This window comes from Festucalex cinctus, chromosome 18, assembly GCF_051991245.1.
Source record: "Festucalex cinctus isolate MCC-2025b chromosome 18, RoL_Fcin_1.0, whole genome shotgun sequence".
In the NCBI taxonomy this organism is placed as follows: domain Eukaryota; kingdom Metazoa; phylum Chordata; class Actinopteri; order Syngnathiformes; family Syngnathidae; genus Festucalex; species Festucalex cinctus.
In genome coordinates, this window is record NC_135428.1 from 16,100,335 (window position 1) to 16,119,166 (window position 18,832).

General features: G+C 41.5%; 1 protein-coding gene across 1 annotated transcript in view; it reads left to right on the forward strand.

The window, feature by feature from the left end:
- The window catches only part of fstl4 (follistatin-like 4), a 123,924-nt gene that overhangs the window by 63,833 nt on the left and 41,259 nt on the right, over positions 1-18,832 (forward strand). The window contains exon 5 of the mRNA XM_077505302.1: positions 9,381-9,623. Within this exon, the coding sequence (XP_077361428.1) occupies positions 9,381-9,623 (243 nt within the window). The remainder of the gene's footprint in view (positions 1-9,380; positions 9,624-18,832) is intronic.

Below are 18,832 nucleotides of genomic sequence, written 5' to 3' on the forward strand. Positions count from 1 at the left end.
TGTATTTTTTTCTTTATTTAATTAGGTTGTCCTGACCCCAACCACCCATCCTCACTTAAGAAGAAAAAAAAAAAAATCATCACTGCACTTATTGTTCCATTTTTTTGTAATCTTTCTTTTCCCCCCAAGAAGCCATGTTTTTCTTGGCCTCCTCATCAGGCCTTTCCTTCTTCTACTGCCCTATTTCTGCTCAACATCGTCCATCTTCTCCACTCTTTTCCCTGACACACGCACACACAAAAAGGAAGCTATTGAATAAATGAAAGCTGCATGTAAAACAGAAGGCAAGCGATCTCATCAAGCGAGCCGTTGGGATGTTGACAGGTGCCTCAAGTGCATGTGTGCGTGTGTTTGATAAGTGCGTGTATGTGTGAGAGTGTGCGCACATGAGAGAGATGCTTCTTTTAATCCAAAAAGACACACACACAAAAAAAATAAAAGTGTCGTTGGCTATTTTGTGCGTTAACCGGGAGGCGGCTCCTTATTTGAAGACGAGCGCTGTCACTTGAATGGGAGGCGAGCGGCGGCGGCGCTAATGAATTATTCACGCAGTCTAATTCCGGCCCGTTTTGCGTCGCCGCCTCGGCGTATTGATGCTGTCAGGTGCGGGACGAGGAGGAACGGGGTCACGGCGGTGCGGAGGGAGGGTCACCGATTGGATGAATCACTTCCTGTGTGACTGGAATGTTGTATTTTTACACATTTCCGCTTGATAGGGGAAGGTTGACATCTTCCACTGCATTTCGCCCATAGGGAACAATGGAGACGGGCAACTATTGTCATCGTCATTCGTTTTTTGATGATATTCTTAACTGTCAAACTAGTGCAAAAAAAGTTTTTTGTGTTAGTACAATACAGTCTCCGATTTGTTGTACGGCTCTGTTTTTATTTTATTTTTAATTATTATTATTATTATTATTATTATTATTATTATTTCCCTTGCTGCCCACAGTCTCGTCTTGGATAAAATTGGTTTACTTACTACAGAGGAAAACAACAAAGATGCAGCATTGGTAACTTGGTATACTCACACGCTTAAATTTGTTGCACCACTTTTTTTTCCTTTAGTGCCCACAGTGTCCTCCAATATAAAACTTTTGTGTTCATATTTACAGTTTATAGTCATTGTTTTGATTTTTGGTTCAGGATTGTACTGGGTGATTTAGAATTATACTCCACAATTTCCATTGTTCCTCCATTTCATTTCTTGATGCCCTTAATCCCCTCTTGAATAAAATCTACAAGTTAAAAAATGATAACCACATTTTGTGCATCTTTATTGTCAGATATTTTTTGATCAGAAGTGTACTAAATGCTGCAGTGTTATATGACACTGGAGCAGTCTCCACTTAGGTGCTTATAGCTCTGCTTTTGTATTGCCCATAGTCTCCTTGTGGATAAAAATCCTCTCTTACCTTTTAGAAAACCCATGCGGAAACATTTTTTTGTGACTTTATCACTGCAGTGTTTGTATACTCCATACTATCCACATTAACAGAACAATCTTCCTTTTTTTCTTTCAGCCCACAGTCTCCTCTTTGATAAAATCTAAGATTTTTAGCTGCAAAGTTTTCTGCATCTTCATTTTCTGAATTAGACTGAATTTTGCAGTACTCCACAGTCACCACCGTTTTCTCCACTTCCTTTCTTGATGCCCACATTCTCCTATTCGTTCTTGTTACCGCAGGGTCAAATGACGCTTTCTGAATAATTTAGCACAACTTTATCAACATATTTCCCCTACCATTTTTAGACAGATTGTGACTTTTTAAGAGCATGAAAGGTGTTTGGAAAAACGCAGTCTCATTTGTCTTAATTTCTACGTGGAATTCTCATGATTATCTTTACAGAAGTGGTGCTTGAGTTGGGTTAAGGAGTTGTGCTGATTGCCGAGGTCGTCAAATGAACCCCTCCAGCCCCCACCCCCTCATATTTCACAGTCTAATCACATTAGCATGCAATAAAAGTGCATCCTCAATGAGGTTAGCGGCGCATTCCTCTTTCAGCAAGAAACATTCTCAGTGAGACAGTTTTATTTTGATATCTTCCACCCCCGCCTTTCACTTTTTTCCCCCTGCATTTGGTTTAAAAAGCACAAAGATTATTATTTTTTTTTAACCCAAATGCTGAATGAACTTTGCCTGAACTTCTCCCGTGCTCCGACACGAGCTACTCGCTGAACTTGGGAAGACTTCCTGGAGGAATCCCAAGGATGCAGATTGCCCAAACAAGCATAATGTTTTGCTTTACAATAATTGTGTGGAAACGAATGTCTCTCTAATGAGTCACAAGTGTAGTTTGCTGGGAACGGGCGCTTTATTTGCACTCAAAATGGGGTTGTTGAGTCAGTAAACGGACTGTTTGTGTGTGTTGCCACACTAATGACCCCCAAAGAGATCATGATTGGACTCCGTAGCAGTACGGATAAAACGTTTTTTTTGGAAAATGCAACGAAACATGGCGGAAGGCTGCCCAGGTTTGGGAAGTATTTGAATTTGTATATATATATATTTTTTTTTTTGGTCCAATATTTGCACATTTGTCTGAAACAGTAGTATTTTTTATTTTGTAATGTTTGTTTTTCCGTACAATATCTTTTTTTCCCCACAATGTTTTTGCTTTGTTTTGCCAGCACAAAATTTGACTTAATTTTCCCCTCTAATATTTGTGTATTTTTTGTCTCATTTTTTACGTTTTTTGTCCATCTTTGTAGTTTTTTTTTCCCTCTCCCAAATTCCATTTAATGATTTCGCAAACATTTTATTTTTATAAATATTTGCATACTATGTCTAATACATTTATACAATATATATGATGTTCGAGTGGTTAGCACGTCCGCCTCCCAGTTCTGAGGTCTCCGGGTGGAGTTTGCATGTTCTCCCCGTGCCCGCGTAGGTCTTCTCCGGGTACTCCGGTCTCCTCCCACATTCCAAAGACATGCATGGCAGGTTAATCGGGCGCTCCGAATTGTCCCTTGGTTTGCTTGTGAGTGTGGATGGTTGTTTGTCTCTGTGTGCCCTGTGATTGGCTGGCAACCAGTCCAGGATGTCCCCCGCCTGCTGCCCAGAGCCAGCTGAGATAGGCGCCAGCACCCCCCGCGACCCTTGTGAGGAATAAGCGGTCAAAAAAATGGATGGACGGATATATGATGTTTCAATTTCTGTACAATATTTTTTTTTGTGCTACATTGGTTTTCCCATAATACTTTTGTCATTTGTTCCTGTTCTTTTTTCCATCTAATAATTGTGTATTGTCCGTTTTAGTAGTATATAGTATAGTTTCATTTTCTTGAGATGTTTTCCCACATAAAATTTTTCATTACTAAATTATTTTTTAGAACTTGACGATATTTAGTCTTTTTTGCGTTGTCTTTTTTTGCTATGTATATATTCTGATGGTCTACCAAGTGCAGTATGGGCACTGGATCAAGTGTAGTGTAGTAATGTATACAGGCTCCCTCTAGTAGTACTCTAAAGAATTGTTGCCTGTGTAAAATTTCATTGTATTTCAAGTTCAGTAAATCAGTACCTTTGCATTCAATCTTTAGGATGTTTGCTTTTAAACATTTAACTAGGTCAAGCTTTATTTTTAACGTTTATGTACATCTGAATTTGGCATTTTTTTCCCTATATTTAAGTAGAATGTGATTGTTCATATCATTTTTGTGAAATGTTAGCTTTTGCTGTTTGGATCAAGATACGTTTTCTATCAGAAAATGAAACGAATCGGGCGCTTCTTCCCGTTTGTGCAATCTTCGCACGCGCTGCGGGACATGTCGAGTCCTCATCACGTTATTGGAAAATCGAAGCAACGTTGTTAGCGTTTTATGTCAGGAGCTTCCCAGTCCTTGAGTTTATCATTTGTTGTTGTTTGAGGAGGCAGCGAAACTGTATAAATATGTACTGAGGGTGTGTTTGTGTGTTTGTGCGAGACGCCGCAACAAACAAGCTAATAAGTCACTTGTTTATCTGCTGCCCTTTCTAACGGCACTGACATCCGGCTAATGCCGCCTCGCTAATCGCGTATGAAAGTGCTTTTGTCTCCATAATGTCAAACCAAAGAGGACCCCACAGACACTTTAGTAGCGATTGTAATATTTCATCTATATCGCGGGGCACAATCCGGAATGAGAAAGCTGCCTGGTCGGCAGGCCCGCATAAGATGGAGCGGAGTGAAGCCTCTCTCGGCGCCGGCGCTAATGCCGCCTCGGGGACGTGTTGTGATTTGTAATCATAGCCTCGTTCGTTAGGATTTTTTATTATTATTCATCTTCATTGTCTTTTGTGATGTAAATGGAGAACATGATGTATTTTTTTCCCACTCGTTTGAGTCCTGCATGGGGATGGGATGAATATAACTTGTCAAATAACTGCATGTGATTGCGGTTTTCACTAATCCAATCTGCTCAAAATCCACAACAAGTGTGTTTGGAAAATAACCCAGCATTTTTGTTCACGAATCGTGAACATTTTGATAAAAGTTTCAAGCTGTTCTGTACTGTCAAACTAATCATAAAACAAAGAGAATTGAAGTTTGTGTATTTTCAAATAACCACACCACTTTTTCTTCCACTATCTTAATGCTAACACACAATGAAAAATGCCACAGATGAGCTAACAGAATTAGCATTAAGGTACAGGTTTCAAATCGGGGTTTGGGTTTCAAAATGGTTCAAGGGTTTTGAGTTATGCTGTCAAGCCAGATTTAGGTTTTCAAATTATGGTTTACAAGCCAGGATTAGGATTTTAGATAGGGTTTTCAATTCAGGGTTTCAGACCAGGGTGTGTTTTTTTTTTTTCTCTCTCTCAACACCAGATTATGTTTTATGTTTAAAGACTTTGATCGTATTTCTAACGAAGATTAGCTTTTCTATACGGGGTTAACATTTCTTGGTTTCAAGTTGAGGTCTTGGTAAGGGCAGAATTTGTACATTTGATCGTATTAGTTGGTGTACCTAATGAAGTGTCCCAAAGTAGACACCAGGGGTAGGTTTGCGGTTGCGGGGGTGCAGCTAAATCCCACCCGCTTGAGGAGGCTTTTGCGGACCTTGTAAGCAGACGTGACCTCCTTATTGAGGGAGGAGGTGTTCAGGTGAGTATCAGAGTCTCCTTGGCGGTGATCGATAGACAAGCGCACCGGGAAGGATTAGCTGGTCCGCATTCAACAACGCTACAGAGACTCAATGTATTTCGGAGGAGAAAACTAAATGGACTCCTGAGGTTTACCAACTGCGCATCAGTTAGTCTTGGGTTACTGACTGTTAGCATAGCAACTGATAGCGTGTTTGCGTTTCATCAAGTCTCACTGGAAATAGTAGCAAGGTGTGATGGAATAACCACACCATTTATCACTTGGTTTTTGACTTTGAGTCTTTTTAAAAAAAAATTTTTATGACTTGGTTCTTGACTCATCAAGACTTTTTTGTTTTTTGTTTTTTGTTTTTTTCCTATGACATGGATGGCTTATGATCTGTAACAAAGAAACGTATCAGACAACAGACAATTGCATGATTGCAGGCGAGGCGTACTTAAAAGCAAATGAACGCCGTGTATTTATAGAAAGCCAAATGAGCTGATTTCACCTGCATTAAGAGGCAACGATGCACTTTTCCCAACTTAATGAGAAGGTAAAACATGCGGCAGAACATATTTAGGCTGCAGCGTTAAGTGCTTTCTGCGCCGGCGTTTTGCTTTCATTTCCATACGTTTAATACAACGTTCATACGGCCGGTAATCCACGCTGAATATAAATTATCCTGTTTTTGCTGGTGCAAACAGCTGCACACCATCTGCTATGTCTACACGGGTGCTAGTTTTCTTTTTTTGTTCTACAGCATCCTCGCTGGGGGAATGAGGGATTTTCAAGCATGAGCCGTACCGGCCGTACTCCGAGGTTGCCCACGGGGATGTATGTAGGCGGTGAATCAGAGAATTGATCAAATACAGTACTAAGTGAATACTCTACTAACATGCTGTCCAAATGCTATGCTAAGCTATGACAAGATAGCAACCAGAGTAGAGAGAGCGACAAAAGAAAATTGATAAGGATTTCACATTATGCCCTGTATTCGGGTATGAGAAATGATGCAAGGCTAACATATTAGCAATTACCATGCTAACATGTAGCGGAGAAAGTGCTAAGGCATTACTGATAAGGATTTTAGATTCTACTATATAGTCGGGTACTATTTGCAGTGAGAATTTGTCAGATGCTAATATGCTAATTTTGCTAAGTTGTTAAGAGACCAATCTGAGCACAAACTAGAGAATGATTTACATCATGCCCTGTAGTCGTATGCTATTTGAATCTAAAAGTGATAAAATGATAGCATAGTAGTTGCAAAGCTAACATATAAGGCAGACAAGCAATTAGAGTAGAGAAAATGTTAAGATTGATTACCTTTTTTGGCCAAGTATGTAGAAACACACAAGGAATTTGACTCCGGTAGTAGAAGCGATAGTGTCTGCCTGAGGAAAAGAAATGAAAGAGGTGGTGACCAGGCTGTGGAGGGTCTGAGATGATTTTGTCTTGGTTCTTGCACTCCAAGAGTGGTAGGTGGTGGCTTAAGTGGACCCATTTGGAATAAGAAATGGCAAAATGACTGCAAGCAGTTGCTACGCTAATAACTGATAAAATTAATGTTGCTATGCTACGATATGGCAGATAGCAACCCGAGTAGAAAAGGTTGAGTTCTATTTGAAATGTGAAGTGCTAAAATGCTAACATGCTAGCATAATCGTAAGCTAGGTAACGATTTCACATCATGCCACGTCAGAAAGATCAGATGAGAACTGATAAAATGCTAGCATGCTAAAAGCCAATATGCTAGCATATAGCAAATAATAGACAAATACATTTAATGCATTTTTTTGCATTCTTTTGCTTGCTTTGTGGTGTCATGTGGTTCGTGTGTCACTTAAATCAATTTCATTTTTCTCCTTTATCATATCAGTCATTTTCCACAATTGTGCTTTTTCAAGATAGTTTCCAACCCCCACCCCCCCTTGTTTGTTTTTTTTTATTACCGTAAGGTGTACGTCTTATCTGTCTGGTCTCAGCTTGAAAGTTTTTGTTGTTGTGTTGCATTGATATTCCATCCCAGCAAGCCCGTCATGTCACAAGCGCTTTGTCCCGCATGAGACGCCCATCGACGGTTTGTCCCCTGTGAATTTAATTATCGGCGGCCCGCTTCCGCCCGCTAATCGAATAGCGCGCTGAGTCAGCACATTTTAGACTCGCCGACAAAAGCCGAGTCAAAGTGTCACGCGGGCACCCCCCCCCAGGAGGCTCCGCGGGACGAGCGGCGGGTTTTAGGAGGCTGGTGAGTGTCCCTCTGCGCCCGCGGCAGGGTGGAAGCGTATAAAAAAAACAACAACAAACTGATGAAATAGAAAAATGGAATGGGACGACGCCACTGAAAGTACTCCAAGAGCTAGAGATTCTGCTTGCCCCGGGTTCAAGTAAATCCAGGCCTGTGAGTGGCTCAACGCGGAGAGGCTTTGAGGGTTTTGCCGCCAGAGTCAAGTGACGGGTACACTTGAATGCCTCGTACACAAACACAACAATGCAACTCAAGTCATTCAATAATTCAGTGCCAGCCATTTTCTATACCCTTCCATGTGAAAAAAAAAATGAAATAATAATTTAGGGTTAAAATCCAGGGCTGGGGTTTCAAGCTAGCATTAGGGGTTCCAAATAAGGTGTAAGGACAAGGTTAAGGTTTGAAAATGGGATTTCTTTGTCCGAGTTAATTAAGGATAAAGGTAGGGTTACAGTTAGTTGTTCAAAGTAGGGTTTCAAACTATCATTACAATTTAAACTCAAGGTTAGGGCTTCAAGTAAAGGTTAGGGTTGGTGTGTCAAAAGTGACTGCCGTTGTATTTCCGCGTCACTTTTCTTGGTTCCAACTTGGTCAGCGCTGGTCGGCCATCTTGCCGGCATCCTCTTAAAAGCTAATCAACATGTCGGCTTGTCGAAATGTCAGACATAAGGCGGGCGAACAAACAACGGAAATGGATCATTACAGCCTTCCAATTGAAGCCCCCCACCGAGAGACGTCTTAGACGGCAAATAAAAGACAACAACAACAGTGCCGTCTCCGCTCGGACCCGCTTAGACGGGTTGGATTTCGCATTTTTAGCCTGGAGAGCCAGACGCAAATGTCAAACGTCTTGTGTATTGTTAACAACTTTTGTGTTGTACGGTTGTAAGCGGGAGGCGGGGTGGGGGCAGGGTGTTCGGGGGCCGCTCATAGAAAGAAAGGCAGCCGGTGGTGGGCCACTAAAGCGTTTTAATCTCTCATGCCCCGAGACCGCGAACCGTCTTGTAATCAACCTTGGCGCCAACGCGTAGGTCGCCGAAGGGTTGGTCGGGTAGGTCGGGTGGGGGCTAGTTTGCATTTCCCACAGATGCTTCAGAGAGCGAGACGCGACGGGCAATTAGTACGACGGGATAAAGAGGCAAGCGAACGCATCTCCCGAGGAGAGACGATATGGAATAAATACTTGATTATGATAAAAGAGCAAACAGCCTGCCGACTGCGCCTGCTTTATTGTTTCAGTTATTTCCCACAGGAAGAAATGGAATTAGATGTCATCGGTTCGCTTTATTTAATGTACAGGCAAGCTTGGGCTTTCAAGGTAGGGTTTCAAGACAGGCATGGATGGAGGTTTCAAGAGTCACATCGATTCTAAAAAGGGTTTTAATTTATGTTTCTGGCAAAGGTAGATGCCACAGTTAGAGTTGTTTGAAGGCTTTAAAGTCCAGTTTTAGTTTCAAATTAAAGTTTCGAGACAAGGTAAGGTTTTCAAGTCTTGATTTAGGTTTCTAAATCGGTTTTAGAGGCAGAGTTAGAGTTACAGAAAAGGTGTCAAGTCAAGTTTTTGTTTGTAAATCAGTTTTTGAAGCCAGGATTAAAGTTCAAAGTTAGGGTTTCAAATCAACATTAGGGTTTCAAAATGGGTTTAAAGTCAGGGTTAGGGTTTCACATTTGGATTTAAAGAAAGCTTTCATAGTCGGAATGAAAGACAGGTTTAAGGTTTCAAAGTATAGGGTTTGAAACCAAGTGCAGAGTTTTTTACTGTAAAAGTAGTAGTCAAGTTCATTTCTATAGCCCTTAATCACACAAGAGTCTCGGGATTAATGTTACAAGTTCAAATGAAGGGTTCCAATTAGAGTTTAGGGTTTCAAATGAGGGATAGGTTTAAGACAAAAATTAGGGTTGCAAATTAGGATCTCAAATCATGTTTATGCTTTCAATGTCAAGTTTAGCAACACCATGTGTCAACTCTTACGGGCGGTGTAGTGTGTTGTTCCATAGACTTGCATGCTTTGAAACAAGTTGGGTTCTTGAAGCCTCCGTTGTTCCTGTTCTGTTTCAGCCGCCTCCGACCCGGACAGCGGTCCCTGTCGGAGGACTTACTGCGGTCGCGGGCGCCAGTGCGTGCTGATGGCGACGACGGGCCGCGCCGAGTGCGTGTGCCAGGAGAAATGCCGCGCCTCCTTCGTGCCGGTGTGCGGCTCGGACGGACGCTTCTACGAGAACCACTGCGAGGTTTACCGAACCGCCTGCGTGGAGAGGAGGCGCATCTACGTGGTGCACAGCAAGGACTGCTTCTTCAAAGGTAATTGCCGTACCCGCAACGCCATTATTAGTGTTAGCGTCGACGTTGTTGTGTATGTTCTTGGCAGGACTTATTCTCAGATTTGAGCCGTATACGATATATCATGCAATTTTGTCCAGTGCGATACGATTTATTCATATGTCGCAATGTCATATGATTGACTCTAATTACCATTCTGCAATGCAATTAATTCTACTTACGATGTGGTACGATTTGGTTAAATTACCGGTAAGTTACTATATCATCTAATTGACTCATATTACAACCAAGCAATTCAATCCAATTACGATGTTATTCAGTAAATTTAATTTGTGATGTCTGTCATGCAATTAACTATCAGGATAATATCCGATTTTGTTAAAATGAGCTGTGATTTGATACATTTAATAATTCAATTATGATACGATTCAGTCAAATTAAATTGCAATGCAACGTGATTGAGGAATGAAATGGAGGAATTCAGTTCAATTACAATGTGACATGATTGAGTCAATTTAAACTATGAGTTGATCCAAATCACTCCAATGCGATAGTTGCGGCACAGGACGATTGAATAAAAAATCCAACATCAATTTGTCAACTTAATACAACTGACTAATCACGAGGCTATGCGATTCAGTCAAGCTAAGTTGCGATATGATTCAGTTTCCTCTAATTACGATAAACAGTTGAGTCCAATTACGATGCGATACAATTTGATCAAATGAAGTTGACTGAAATGGTGATACGGTTTAATCAAATTTATTTGAAAATTCATGTAATAGGTTTTGATGTGACACGATACCCAATATGATCAGGTTGGCTCTAATTACGATTCAATTCAATGTGAAACAGTTCAATTACAGTACAATTCCCTCCAATTAAGAGGCCGTACAAGTAACTTCAATTACAATTTCATTCGATTCGCTTAAACTAAGATGCCATACTATACAATTCACTCCAACACCATAGCGATCGGAATGTAACGATTCACCGTGGTTACATCAAATTGGATAGTTTGAGATAGTTTGGTATCATCCTTTTGGCATGAAGTCGTCTGGATGTGATTCGCGTTAACGCGCCACAATCTGCTCTGATTTTTCTTTCAAAGGCGTTGTCTTATGCTTCTGACGGAGAACCAAGCTCTTTTTCCGTCAAAGGCAAGGAAGGCACTGATCATCTGTTGAGTCATTTTTAATTACCGGCGCTGCAAAAAATAGCGCAGGCTGTGTCACCAACTGTAGTTTTTCTTAATTAAAAGAAATTATTGTTGAGTTATTAAAGCTTGTTTTGATGCAGACGCCAAAGCGCTTTGTGAAAGCTCTCCCAAGAGGGATGGACCCAAAATGAAGTCGGCGTACTTGAAGGCTTTTTGACTTCAATTTAATACAGAAACATTTCCACGGGAACAAAACAATTGTTTCTTTGAGGCACTTGTCGCCTGCCGCCGCCGCTATCGCCGTGGCAACCGGGCCCTCTGTAGTGGATATTCATTTAATGGAGATGAAAGAATCAAATTGTTTTTGCAGTCGGGAGCTCCATGCCGGCGCTCAGGGTTGAGTTTGTCGTCTGGGAAACGATAGCCTGACAAGTAGTGACAATGGCACTTAAATGCGACGCCATTCATGCTTGGACGAATATTGAAGGATTTTTGTTCTCACAAAAGCCCACATGATAGAAGATATGGAATGCATTGCAGAGTTTTCGGTACTGTACGGAGGACTACTGTAAACAAACACAATGAAGCTCAGCTTCTGGCTAGCATATGTCGTGGTTAGCGATATTCATTTGGCAGTACTTGTTTACCCATTTGAAAAAGCTTTTTTGGTGTACAGATGTTCCTTTTGAAATAGCACCAACAGCTTGTCACTCGCTGTAATGTCTGCTAGCCAGAGGCTGACTTCACACTACACTGTTTGTTTCCAATCCAAATATTTTACACCCCGCTAAAATCAGCATAATTACTCCCATTTGGTTTCACAGCAAGCAAAGTGCATCACTTCAAAGTCCACTTCATCCCGACTGGAGGTTACGCCGCTCCCGGATACCGCCGTCCCTGTCTAACATCTGTTAGCGGCGTGCCTTTAAATCTCCTTTTCCAGGTCAGATTAGAATATATTCTCTAATCCCCTCAAGGTGCGGATGTGTAAATAGAGAAGCTCGCGCTTATTGCCGCTGTTCACATGCGCGCTCACACGCGCCATCGTGGCGGCGCTTTTAATCGGCCCGTTAAGCCGAAAGGGATTCCTGGGCCCACGCCGGCGCGCATAGCTAATCCACATTAGCCACGTTCGCTCGCCACATTAGGCCACCGAAGCCAGACGACAGAGAAGGAGAACGGCGGGAGATCGAGAGGAGAGAAAAAAAAAAGGGTCTCTGTGATTAAGACTGCAGGTGTAGGAATAACAGCAGGAAGGCGAAAAGGAGTTGACGAGACGCGACTGGCGGTGGCTTGCCAAATATTTCCAAAACAAGCTAATTGACTTACACGCTCGCTTGTTTGCTGGTGAATGTGGCTGGATGACAAACAACAGGGCATCTTAGGCCTTGGTTGTCATGGTTACAGTGGTTCCGAGGAGAAATATTATGGCATTTATTTTGTGTACCAGTTTCAAGGTGTCCCAATAAAATGTGTCATGCGCTTTGGTTGAAATACAGATAATAGCGCAGAGATGGAGCTCTCTTTAGGTTTTGTCTTTGACTGGATAGCAGTTTTCATGTCTCTTGCCAGATAAGGCTGTGGCGGACTGTCAACCAGATAGCTGCCAAGCTGATACTAGACTTAGTTTCCTATCGGGTTCGGGTATTCGGGAATTTTGGAAACGCTTCAAATTTTCGATGGGAAGTGTGACAAATTCAATGGAGAGATTTCCTACTTCAGAATCAGAACCATCAGTGGTATGGTGGTTGTCTCCCAACCCAGAGATTGTGGGTTCGATCCTATGCCATTGTAACCACGTCTAAGTATCCTTGAGCAAGATACTGAACACCCAATTGCTCCTGATGCTGCGTCATCAGTAGGTGAATGGGTAGTCAAAATGTAAAGCGCTTTGAGGGCCTTGTAAGGTGGAAAAGCGCTATATAAATGAAGTGCCATTTACCATTTACCATGTAGCTACACCAGTATTAGCTAGTACAGTGAGTCCTCGCGTTACGGCTGACTTCCGTTCCTACGCTGGCGATTTCACCGTTAATGTCGATATTTACATCAAAATACTTTGTACAGTTATTAAAAAAATATTTGTGTGACCCGGAATAGGCGGAACCGATATTTCGTGTTTCTGCACGGACATTCATTGCGGACCGACGGCAGAGTGGAGCTAATGGAGACTTAAACACGGAAATGTGACGTGAGACCACCTCCTCGAGGAGACGTACGTTGCTGGAGCTAACAACAACACAACTTTAAATAACTTTAAAGTGGTGTTATTATTGTGGGAAATTATCGAAAAAGAAGGCGCTACGGACAAGGCACCGGCGCCGTAAAGTCGAAACGACGTAGGTTGCGTACGACGCAACTCGAGGACTCCTTGTATTTTCAGTCATCTGTTTAGGGAACTGATGGCAAGTGGGAAGAAGCTATTGGAATGTCTGCTGGTTTTCGTGTGCATACTTGAAGTTGGAAGATGTGGTGACCAGGATATGGAGGGTCCAAGAGAATTTTGCCTGCACTTGTTTTGGTTCTGGCAGAGTCCCTAAGAATAGCTATTGGAAGGTGCCATTTTTTTTACGGTCTGCACATCCAACAACACTGAAAGTCGACTTTTGGCTTTAACCTTCATTTTCTTAGCTTTTCTCTCAAGAAGTCTTCATCACAGTAAATAAAGCCATCCCCCCATGAAGCCCGTCAGCCCCTTTTAAGTGCCCCCGTTCCCCCTGCATAGCCCTTGGGCCATGCGTGTCTGATTCTGCTCTCAAATTGTGATAAAAACCTAAACGCTGTGGCGTGAAAGTCAATTTTGCTTTACTCCAGGCCCCGTGGCCCAAAAGTCACGGTGCCGAATTTGACCGCTTTCATCGGGATTGTTGTGACCAGTAGAAAGAAGAGAGACGGATGCTTCCTGTCCTGGCATTCACGCTGTTGGCTTAGTCCAGATGAATAGGAGACTTTTGCTTCTTGCTATTTATATACTTTTCAAAAGGAGCGAAATTGGAGGGAGTACAACGGACCCACGACGCTACATCGTCATCGCGCTAATTTGATCGTGCCACTCGCAGCCCCGCCGTTGATTAAAAATAAAAAGGGTCCAAAAAGCATGAGTAGCGTCTGATTAATCATCTCTGTCCTTTCTGATTGAATGCAGATCAGAGCGTCGTCTGTTTGCGCCCAGGTTCAAAGGGGGGGGGGGACTCGCCCTCAGCAGCGGGAGACTTCTCTGATGCATCCTGCGGCTTCTGGCACTTCATTAGGGATGAGTGGCACACTCGCTCGTACTTGGACGCCTCCTTGTTGACTCTGGGATCAAAACGGCGCATTTGTTGGGAGCCATCATGCGGATTTTGTATTGCTTCATTTCCCCAAGGTGGTGAGAGCTGGAGATCGATCTTTGTACCGATTATACAAAAAGAAGAGGCTCAATTTTGATCTGATTTATTCAAGAAGTTGCCTAGTCAGAGTCTTAACTAACCTGAGCAACGGTGAACAAAAACTCGGGTAAAGGGAAGGTTTGGTATAGTCGACCAGGGATTTCATTCTTCTACATTGTCAGAAATGACTTTTAGGGGGTGTTCTCCTTTAGTGTAACCTGATGAGAGTTAAGATTTAATAAAGCATGATTGGAAAAATCTTGATTCTCCAGTACTGGGTTAGGGTTTTGGTAGCACTGCCCATGTTCAGCTCGAAAGACAACGTCAGAGTTAATGCCACATTGAAATTGTTTGAGATTCCCCCCCTCAAAACTAACTGGGTGTTTGTAGGATTAGGGTTTGCGTTGAAGAGTTAGGAGATAGGGTTAGAGTTCAAGGTTATTGGTCAGATTCATCTTTTAGGATTTATATGATTACAGGAGATTAGTGTAAGGGGAAAAACCTTGAATTTGCCTGAGCTGTCCCACTTTACCTTGTAGCGTGGACTTTGTGCTAACACCATGCTCAAATTGTTTGGAAATGTTTCCATGTAATCCTTGACTGTTAAGGTTGGCATTTAGGGGTTTGGGTTTCATTTTAGGGAAAAAAACAAAACAAAACAAAAACAAATTGTAGCATTGGCCCGATTCGGCTTGTGATCTGTATTTTTGCATGAATCTACGCAGGCGTTAGTGTTGGCCTGACTCAGATCATGTCAAACATCCAAACAGTGTATTGAAGTTCTGAGAGATTTTGGGGTTGAAGGTTAAGTTCCAAAATGAAATCTCGACTGGAAAACTGCAAGGGCCTTGCAATCAAATGAACGACTTTCTGATTGGTTTGACATTGTTTTTACTCCATCCTTGTTTATCGGCAGTTTACTGCAATTGCGTTGGACGCAAAATGCTTTTTGTGCCATTTAGGAAATTAGTTTGAGTGCGTCCTGTTAGTCGTTGGAACAAATGACTTGATGCTTGCTTAGAGCGGACGACTTACGGGAATTCTCCTCCGCTTTTAGCCATCCATTATCCGTCTATGTTGGCTGCTGCACTTTATACCCAAGACTCTTTATCAATTGCTGCCTCGCGCGGTGACAGCGCCGCTTATTGCATTAGCCGTCAACGCGTGGCCCCTTTCAGACCGTTTTTTTTTTTTGTGGAGGACGCCATTAACCCGACGGTCGTGTCATCACCGTACCGGCAGCTTTGACTTGTCCACACTGAGATGCTTTTTAAAAGTACTGAATGCTGCGTGTCGTCCCCCAAAATGGAGTTAGAAGTTAGCAAGGTCGTGCCGTTGGAAAGTTACCATCGGGGTCGGTGAGGGCTCGTTTCGGTCCGGGGAACCGAGTGTGACACATCGGACCCGCTGCAAGGCCTCCCCTGACAGCCCTTTATTTGTTAACGCCGGCTTATTAACGAGCCGACCGGCCAGCCGGCTTTTCTTTATTTTAAACCTCATTTAGTCGCTGTCCTCCCCGCTAATTCATTACGGCGGGCATATTTGCCGTGGCAAATGGATGTCCTGTCCCAGATAGAGATGTCCCGCCGTTTGTACCGGGAAAGCGAGAAACTTCTCTTCAGACTGGCCCTGCTGCTGTAGATAGTCGACTCGTAGAAAAACCGTGCAGATAATAGAAAACAACACTTATGTTCATCACTTATTCATGACGTGAGCTGCTGTAACAACTGCAAACAACCTAGTGAAAAATAGACATACATAATTTATGATGCGCCATATGAACTTCCATCGTGTGTGTGAGAGAAATGTGTAATGTAAAGCGAAGTCAAATCATAATTATGTTGATCATATGACATACGCAACAGATTCACCTTGCTACTTGTATGTTACGGCTTTATTCCAAAAATGGATCAAATCCATTAATTTCCTCAATAATCTACATAAAAGGCCCTTTTTACACAAATTAAAAATGCAGTTATTAACATTCTTGCTAATTAATTTGCTCCCAAAAACGTATAAATACATTATAGTTTAAATGTTTTAAGCGTCCCAAAGACGTATTTAGACGTTTTTTTTGTTTGTTTGTTTTTTATGCTAGAGCATACCGAAGGTTTTAATGCAGCCTCACAACTGCAAAGAATGGTTGAAGAAATGGTAGTTATTACACAAACGGTCAGTAGGTGGCAGCAGAGCAAAGGAGATCAACCCGGGCATTGGAAAAAAAAAAAAAAAGCTCAATTACTCACAATTAGATTAATTAGATTTGTGAATAATGATGAAACTTAGCTATATTCTCATGCTAATTGCCGCAAAACGGAAATGGATAGAAACATATTTTTTTTCCCTGATGAAAGAAGAGACTTTAATCTTTCTTTTGGTATGTTCCATGCTTTTATAGCAATAGAACAAAATCGGTCAAAATCCAGTAAAACATCCGGGAGCGAAGGGGATTGCTTCTATGAAAATGGCTGGGAGTGAATGAGTTAAATGCCCATCCATCCAACCGTCTAAAATGGATTGAATTATTTTTTCTGCTTGAAATTCAACCAAAAAATTGCATGCTGACAATTTGATTGAAAAAAAAATACTGAAATGGCTAGACAAACTAAGAGTGGCTAATATAAAACCATAGTAACTGCATAGCAACTACAGATAAAAAGTGACTGGACAAACTAAGGGTGGCTAATACATCATCCTCATAAGAGATAGCAATTGCAGAGCAATTACAAATATCACAAGGGACAATTTTTGAAAATTATTTATTTATGAATAATTTTGGGACCCAAATTGTTTTTCAAGTGTAGGTATGTAGATAGCTAGATACAGTATCTATGTAATGTAGTACTAGGTCGACAGATATGTCGATTAGATTAAATAGATAAATATGTCGCAAAGTATACAGTATGCAGGTTATGTGGACAGATAGCTAGTTAAGTAGATAAATATGTAGCTCGGTGGAGACACCATGTTGGATCGATCCGGTGATAGCTTCTCGCCATACACATTCATGGGATTGCCCTTTAAAAAGATCAATACAAGACTGCAAGATGAATAGCATTCTGTTTATAGACCACACTCATTGTTTTACAAAGATTATTTATACATAGCGGATAGCACCTTTCCCTTACAACTTTTACAACATCGTGCCGTCCAATAAAAAAAGCACACAAAGCAAAATCTCATTTTCTTTGTTTTTTTTTTTTGGGGGGGGGGGGGGGGGTCTTATGATGTGATCCAAAACTGAAATAAATCGCAGTGGGACCTCCGTAATTCATCTTCACGGGTCTCATCGTGGATGTATCGTTAGAATCTGTGTCTCTTTCTTCCCTCTCTGGATGTAATACAGAAAAAAAAAACGAAAAAAAAAACAACAGACGAGTGAGTGGGTGGGGGAGAAGAATTAAACTTGGCAGCAGTGGATGTCCCACTGTTAACACACATTTGTGCCGTATGTTATTAATTAGAGTCATTATGTTGTCATTTTTTCACAGCTCGTTAAATATTTTTTTATTTCAGGTCTTTTTAAAGGTTTGGACCAACACTCAAGCGCATCCTCATGTAGCTTTTAGCACTTGTTAGCAAACCTCCTCATTAGCGCTCGTCTAATTGTGATTTATTGAAAGGGCCGCTTTTTAGCACTTGGTCACATCTGTCGCGGCGCTAACAGGTGGTAGCGTATGATTTTTGGAGCCGTTATGATGCGTCCAAACGCCAAAAAAAAAGGAAGAAAAACAAAAGCTGCTGGCAGCCGAGCGAGGAATTGGAAAGTGATGAATGATTTCATTTGGCTATGACGCTTTGTTTGCCGACGTTGGTTTTATCAGTTTAATAGCAGCGGGAAGGAAAAATGCATAATTTGGCTGCCGGGCTTCGTTTTGTCAAGGTCGGAATCTGATAAACTGTACATGAGAATTGAGACGTACAAATAAAATTACTAAAGTAAAGCCAAATGTACTTCATTAGACAGTACAGTTTTGAAAAATGCTACAAACAAATAAATGTTACAGCCATGTTTTAAATGGACTAAATTCATTATTTTCCCTTCAATTATGCCAATGTGAAAAACAATTGATTAAAATTTGTCAAAATGAAATAAAAAAATTTTTTTTAAATATAATGTTGCAATAAATATTACAGCCTTATTTAAAAAAAAATGACTTAAAATTTTATATAAAATGTCATATTAGGAATAATAAGTGGAATTTTAGCAAAAGTATTAAAAATGCAAAACTAAAACATTTTTCATACACCATTCACCCTACCCTCATTTTTATGTCACAGCCTTATTTCACATTGCAGCCACTTATTTACAGTAGTAGTGAAACTCTTCTTCGCTTGTGTATGTCATTTCCATTCATTTTAGTGGCCAAAGATGATTTGAAAGTCTTTTGAGTTAAAATAAATTCAACTCGTTTCTCAAGGTATGACTGTGTTGTGTCATGAGATGCCCTTTGAGATTCATTGCAACCTACAAGCATTCACTTCGAGTTCAAACATCTCCCAAAACATTCCAAGTTGGCTTTTTTTTTTTTTATTAATTTTCCTGCACTCTCATTAATTGAATTGTGTCATTTAATTGACTCTTGTACAGTTTGTCATCCGCCCGGGCTCGTTTATCAGGCGCCGCGATGACTCGGCTCGCCTCATCCCGGGGTCGGGCCCGCGGGGGAGGCTTTGCTTGAACATCGGGGCGGCCGTGTAAT